The sequence below is a fragment of the Gymnoscopelus braueri genome (assembly GCF_963280865.1).
Source record: "Gymnoscopelus braueri genome assembly, chromosome: 8".
NCBI lineage: Eukaryota > Metazoa > Chordata > Actinopteri > Myctophiformes > Myctophidae > Gymnoscopelus > Gymnoscopelus braueri.
Genome location: NC_137609.1, coordinates 24,108,727 through 24,116,498, shown reverse-complemented (window position 1 = coordinate 24,116,498; position 7,772 = coordinate 24,108,727). Strand labels below are relative to the sequence as shown.

At 43.0% G+C, this 7,772-nt stretch overlaps 1 protein-coding gene across 1 annotated transcript in view; it reads left to right on the top strand.

The window, feature by feature from the left end:
- Positions 1 to 425: 425 nt before the first annotated feature.
- The window catches only part of srrm3 (serine/arginine repetitive matrix 3), a gene marked incomplete at its 5' end in the record, with an annotated part of 41,730 nt that continues 34,383 nt past the window's right edge, over positions 426 to 7,772 (top strand). Inside the window, one exon of the mRNA XM_080435288.1 lies at positions 426 to 709. Coding sequence (XP_080291414.1) covers positions 426 to 709 — 284 coding nt within the window. The remainder of the gene's footprint in view (positions 710 to 7,772) is intronic.

The window sequence follows — 7,772 nt, the reverse complement described above, 5'->3', positions numbered from 1 at the left end:
ATAATACAATATATGTATATGTATATGTATATGTATATGTATATGTATATGTATATGTATATGTTTATGTTTATGTTTATGTTTATGTTTATGTTTATGTTTATGTTTATGTTTATGTTTATGTATATGTATATGTATATGTATATAATCTTACACACACACACACACACACACACACACACACACACACACACACACACACACACACACACACACACACACACACACACACACACACACACACACACTAAAATAGAGTTTAATTAAAGTGGAGTGCTGTCAATGTTATGAATGAATGGAAGAAAAACTATATTATCCACTGTTGTCTGACAACCAACCAACCTAGGCACTATCTATTCTAGGTAACATTGGCACATCTAACATCTCTCTGTTCTCCCCATGCGTGTTCACAGAGTTTAGAGACCATGTATGATGAGACGAGGGTGCCATCCCCCAAAGATGGTGCAAATGGGGTCCCCCAGCCGGTGGCCCCGGTGGCAGGGGTGGCTACAGGCCCAGGAGAGCCGGTGCTGACCCAAGTCCTGAGACCCAAAGGCGAGGAGGGCCAACCAGAGGAAGAGGAGGATGGGGAACCCAGGGCAGAGCCTGTCCTCGTAAAAAAGCCACACAGAGAGATTTTGGACCATGAGAGGAAAAGGAGGGTGGAACTCAAATGCATGGAACTCCAAGAGATGATGGAGGAACAGGGGTAAGACAATAGACACTGTCCTATGTAACACATTGTTGAAGATTTGTGATGTTTCAGGCTTTCAGCAAGTACTTATATATAGCAGGAACCGGTTATTTGTAGTCAAGTTGACACAGTTATGTGCACAGGAGCCAGCCTGAGCACCTGCCCAAGTGCCTTCACAGGAGAAATTGCTTTCTTTGGGTCTCATTTCTTTCTCTCTTGTCGAACCAAACAACAGCTTTGCTCTCTGCCCTGATCTCATTCAATACAAAGGCCACACCAGGTCATTTTGTTGCATTTTCCCCTCCTGATACCTGGTTTTAGGATGTGCCTTGCATGTATATCGAAGCCAGAATTCTTCTGGCTTTTCTATTAATCATACCATTGCTACTGTCTTTTTTTCCTTTTTTTGGTCAGTTTGTAAATTCTATGCTTTTTGTGGTGTGAGGTTACATTAGGGCACCTGCCCTCCCAAAAGTTTGTTCACAGCCCTAAACAGGTAGACACCTGTTTTTTTATTGGGAGTGCAAATATTAAATATTTCCTCTCTAGTAGAGACCGTGACTTTGGCAGGTACCCACAGGGATGCTGAGTGCTCAGGCAGTATCCAAATAGTACATAAACAATCTGATAACGTGCCAAAAGGCATTTTCATTGCACTGCAGGGAAAGGAGGGAAAACCTGCCCCTGCAGAGTAAGTTACCGAAGCCAAGCTCTTTATAATTGGTCTATACAAACATGGTTATTTAATAGCACTTCTGCTGCAGTGGCATAGTCAGAGCAAAGATTGGATGTGTGGAGGTTTGTAGTGGCTGCTACGATAACATTACCGTACGTCATATTGTCATGTAATGTCATGGAAGACATTGTAACATATTTGCAGCCAACTCTTAAACTGTCTGATCAGTGGCTCTGTTCTCCGGGTTGTGGCTGTCAGAATGAGGTTGTCATAGAGACAGAGAGTGAAGGACAAAGGCCCAGGCTTGTCGAGTGGGTTTCATCAGCATGCTCTGTCTCCTCCAGCCCCAAGTGAGGGAGGGCTTCAGTGTGCTAATGCTACGGTCATGGTGGATTGGGAATTGGTGTGGTGACTTGAGTCTACTCTAATCCTCACAGCTTCGCAATCTCAGGGATTCTCTCAGGCTGGTCTAAACAGAGGCACACGTGCACACACGCACGCACGCACGCACGCACGCACGCACGCACACACGCACGCACGCACTCGCACGCACGCACGCACGCACGCACGCACGCACGCACGCACTCACATCCACGCGCACGCACACACACACACACACACACACACACACACACACACACACACACACACACACACACACACACACACACTGCTTTATGGCTAAACAGAGCTTAGCCATAAAGGAATTGTGACCTTGTGTTTGTACATTGCAAACAAATCTGCTCATTATTATTTGTAATATTTGCCATACAGCACACAAAAATGTCAAAAGGGTGATAGTTCCTGATAAATTCGAATCTTGGAGTTTGATTGAAGTTAGGAATTTCTTTCTGGTTCATACTGTATGGTACATACATTCAGCCGTGTCAAACGCATCCCTTATGAAGAATGTTGAAACAGACCTAAGCCTCCAGCTCTGCAATGCAAAATATATGCCATTCAATAGATTTGAATCAATATTAATGCAAATCCAAGCTGATGGTTTATCTTCATTGTGATCTCTGGACTGCCTCCAACCAGTCCTTTATCTTCTCCAATCAATAATACTGTACAATTTCTACGTAGCTTAGGAGTCCTGGGGCTCATTCTGTGCAGGCTTTGAAGTCTGGTGCTTCTGCAGCTACGATTGACTTTTAGATTCAGCAGTTGGCAGCAGTGATCCATGCATATGGAATGGTTCACAGAAGATCGCACGGCCAGTAGTCTTGAAAAGCCATATTTATCTTCATTTTTACAAAGTATTTTTTGTGGCTATAGAACAGAGGCTATAGCTGTGGCTGGCCAGATGGACAGATTTCACCCACAGTATAAGCCAGTGTGCCAGCTGTCACCTTATGGATGATGAGCCCATAGGGGGAAATCAGAATCGGAATATTTTTTTGCACATAGGTAGAGGAATGTGTATTTGCGAGATTGTTACATTACATTGAAAGCGAGTAGAGTTATCTAGATAGCCGTAGATCGCAAATTTCTGTTGAAGAGATTTTGGTCTAGAAGGAAAAAAGTGGTACAAAAAAGTACAGAGCCAACTCAGGTCCAGTTAGTGTACTGTAGAGGGTTTAAGTGGTTATGTGTAAAGGAGCCATGTGTAGCAGTCCTGGTGATAGCTGCTTGGCATTTGGTAAGAGGTCTGTATGACCCTGTCCTATGCTCACAAGAGGGACAAGAAGAGGTTGAGAGAACACCTGAACTTGAAGGACAACGGTTGTCTTAATGTAAGAAGTGTATTTTGTAATTTAAAGGACCCCCTTGAAAACGAGATGGTCATCTCTCGGATGGAACGAAATCATCCTGTGTTTTAAAACGTTTTTGGGAATTAAGCACTTGCCTGCCAAAAACGTTTTAAAACGTTTTGTTTAATAATTAAAAAATGTTTAAAAACATTTCTAATTTTTTTTTTTTTTTTTTTTTTTTTTTTTTTTCCCGTTCTTCACAAAGAACCAGGAGATAACGCGATCCAAAGATTTGCTGCTCCATTCACTTCAATGTTAAAAAATAAACAGAGAACATTTTCAAAATTTTCCTGTGTTTTACTATGTATTTTTGAGTGATACATGCTATTTTCAAACATCAAACAACAAATGCCAACGAGGTCGCGATGACCTTGTTGACATTTTTTATACCACACCTGAAAACCCTCAGTGATTATCAACCATCAGGGGATCAGTCATACTGGAGATAAATATTCTGTGACTACTTGAAAAGGTAAGAAATCGTTAAAATGCAGTGAATGTGTTAAAGGGATAGTTCACCCCCAAATGTCTTTTCTTCTATCGATTAGTCACCCCATGGAGACTTTTTTGGAGATATTTTTTAGTCGCATTCCTAAGCCAAAAATATGATGACCAGCAGACTGGTAGGCGACACTACCGGAACTGCTGCCGGTCATCAAATTACTGGCTTAGGAATGCGACAAAAAAAAAGAAATCCATGAATTCAAGTCTCCATGGGGTGACTAATCGATAGAAAAACATTTTGGATTTTTTTTTAAACTATCCCTTTAAGCTGAGTCTCATTTGCCGATTTGGTTCAACACATTTATTGACCGCCCCACCACCCCAAATTTCTACTATGCCTCTAATGAGAAAATACATGCTTGGATAAAGGGATAGAGAGAGGGATAGATAGGGCAGCTATGTGCTAGGCATTAGACACAATTAAAATGGTGGCTGGAGCCTGTTTTCAGATTTAAGCTAGGATGCTCAGCCTCCACACTCCCCCTCCCCACCCTACCCACCCAGCCTTGGTGAGAGATTAGGCTAGGGGACAACACCAGCAGCAGTAATATACTCCCCTCCTCCCACAATCCACAGCCCCTTGATCCGCCTCCATCCTTCCAGGGCTGAGACCAGTATGAATAGTTTTGTCATGTGTGATGGCCTCACCATGGGAGCCAATTAGGTGGATGGCCAGCAATTAAAGGAGTCTGTTCATTTAGTTATACGAGGTCAGGTAGTACCCCTCCCCCATTTATTGGCACTTACAGTCAACTGCCTCAACGGGGATTCCTGCCCTGTTTTGAACATTAGGTGGGCTGGAAGCTATGTACCAGCAGCGGCCCATTTATACAGGAATAGGTGCTCATCTGTGTGAAACAGCTTGAGGTCTTTCATTACATTACATTACAGTCATTTAGCAGACGCTTTTATCCAAAGCGACTTACAATAAGTGTATTCAACATAGGTAGGGAACGAAAACTACTAATCACCAGAAGTCTTTAGTGCATTTTCTGCAAAAACAAGCAACCAAGAGTATACCTAGCGCTAAGGTAAAAGTGCAATATATCAGCTACCTATTTCCTTTCAGTGGCTGCCATGCACAGGATGAATCTGGCTTGCCAGGCGGCAGGTTTCCAGACCTGATATGGAAGAAACATTTCTGCAGGGTGTAATGATGACTGACCAAAAACAAAAGATTAACCTTTGTCCAGGAAATGATTCTCTATTGTTTGTACTGCATTTGCCTACTTAATGGAAATGCTACCCAGTGAGTGGTAGTGGGCCAAGGGGGCAGCTTCATGTGTAAGCGTCTTAGACTCTATTTTGGGGTGTTTTTAGCCAGCTAATTGAGCCATAATGACTGTGCATGACTAGTGCCCCTGTTGAGAGTCTTCAGCATTTCCCTAGCTCTGTAATGAGCTTTCTTCACAGAGCCTCACTCGCCTTACTCCACACACACTGTAAGCGGCGCCGATCCAGCACTCCTCCCACTCGTTTACTTCAGAAAGGCTTCACAAGTGGCGACATGAACCACTGTGTACAGTATATGTGCACGGCAGAGCTTGTGCATGCAAGAATGACAAGAGTGTTTTAAGTAAGAAGCAGGGGAGATACTTACCCTGCCTGCCTCAGAAGCAGACAGATAAAGAGGGTGTGACCTAGCCTGGCATGGCCAGACTAATATCACTGCATAGATAGTTAGTCTGTAATCTCAGTGTGGAACCTGCATTTCCAAGGGGAAAATAAAAAAATGCCTCTGGTGATAAACCCACCGCATATTTGCATACTGGGCCCTGATTGGTCCCTCACTACTTCGGAGGGAGTGAAATCCAATCACAACTGAGCGGTGCCAGACCAAATCTGCTGAGGGCAATTATTTTTTTGCACTGGCAGATTCATCTGGTTTCCAGGCTAGGTGTGACCACGGGCTGTGGAAAATTATTTAAAAAAAGTGTTGTCTTAAGAAGGAGCAGAAAAGAATAATGAACCATTAACAGATGCTATTGCTTCATGCACGACAGCAACATACTGTAGAGTCTTATCATTGTAATAGATGTACTGTATGTCCCTAGTACAACAGCCTAAACTTAAATAAAAGGGGAAAAGAAAATGACTCGACCTAGTTGAGCGCTAAATTGGGTACGCTTTGTGTGTGTGTGTGTGTGTGTGTGTGTGTGTGTGTGTGTGTGTGTGTGTGTGTGTGTGTGTGTGTGTGTGTGTGTGTGTGTGTGTGTGTAGAGAAGTAAATGAACAAAAGCTATATATTGTAGTTTAATAGCCTACACAGTTGAATCCAATGTTCAGTTAATTTTGGAATGACAGTCATTGTCACTGTCAGTCAGTGGAAAGACGAAGTGACACAATATATCACCAAACCGCTCGATCTAAGCCATTGTCCTCTCCACAATTGAATAAATCAACACCTGTTATGCTGTGTTGTCAGAGAGCGCATTAGGGCAAAAGGGAGAATGACCCACTGATACAACAGTGGTTCCCAAACTGAGGGTCGGGATCCCCAGGGGGGTCCCCAAATTATTTTGGGGGTTCCCCAGATGATTGATGATTAGCATTTTTTATCACTCAACAGTAAACACACCAACATACAGTAAGTGCATACAAGATATCTGCACATTTGTAAAGTTACAATTTTATGACTTGACAAGACCCTTTTAATACCAAATTGGGCAAATTGTCAAATATTACGTAAGAAAGAGGAAAACATTGTGAAAATAGCCGATCTACAAGCTGGCTAGGCGTTGTGATCTTGTAATTCGGCTATTTTCACCATATTTATCTGTGGAACGGGAGTCACACTACAGTAAATGTAATGCCTACAATTCCAAGTGCTTGTCAGGGTGGGGGACCCCCCACCCAGTTCAAATATGATTACTCTGGGGGGTCGCGGACTCGCAGCCTGATACGTTTGGGAACCCTTGCTGTACAACGTGGCCTCAAATGCTTGTTGCTGCTGGAGGTCAGAGTGAACACATGCAGTCTAAAAGAGAGGCAATGGCAGATTGTGGTCGGCCATTCATTGATCTGCTTACACTGTATTGATGATGAATAGAACAGATCTTTGTTGAGAGGGAGAGAGAGAAAGTCTGTTTTATCTCAGTTTCTCTCTCTCTCTCTCTCTCTCTCTCTCTCTCTCTCTCTCTCTCTCTCTCTCTCTCTCTCTCTCTCTCTCTCTCTGTCTCTCTCACTCTCTCTTTATCTGTGTCTATCACTCTCCATCCCCCTCCGTGCCATTTTAAAAGTGTAACCAGAAAATCTATGACTGAAGAGCGCATTGATCGAAAATCCTCTCCACTTGAGAGTTAAAGCCATTTTCCTATTAGGTCACTTTAATTTGGTCCCCGAAATAGAAATGTGGCATTTTTTCCCTTCTTGTTCTGCAGCCTCCCACGCTCCCACAGCCATTCAATCTCTCTAACTACACTGGCATTACTTTGACACTCAGCTCTTTGCGGTAGGTTTGATAGCTGCAGTGTTTCTGAGGGACGGCTCTTAAGTCAGAGGAGTGTGCACACGTGAACACACAATATAGCCTGAGTTATACTTAGTTGTGCACTGAAAATAGAAAATCTTTCTTTTCTTTTTTTCCACAATATTAAATACATTTACAAGGTATGCCAAGATGATCCAGTGAAACAATATTTGGTGACGGGCAATAAGGGAACAAAATGAGATCACAATAGCTTGCTTAGAAATAATGGGTAAATCTACACCAGGAGAGCCAAAGATGGCTATCTTGGCAGATGGAGTTACATTAATAGTACCTCAGAGATTGTATCAAAAATGTGAGAGCTTGGAAAATGTCCAGAACATGTGGGCCAATGTCCTGGGTGATTGGTGGGACCTGCCACACGAGTCGCTCAATTCTGGGAACGTTTTAGCAAGCCTAGCTTTGCTATATTGAACCCTATGTAATACTTTAAACTGGAGTCTGAAGCTCACAATGCGTCACACATTGACACATTGTGAGCATGATTGGCTATGTTTTATTTAGTATAACTCAGGCTTAACAGACACCACACACATAGTCGCGACCCCACTGAATCAATGACTATCAGTGTAAGGATGGTCGCTGGGCCACAACTATTAATTTCCCAGGATTGTTGGCTAATGGGGAAGTGTGTAGGTGCTCGGAGCTGTCTAATTA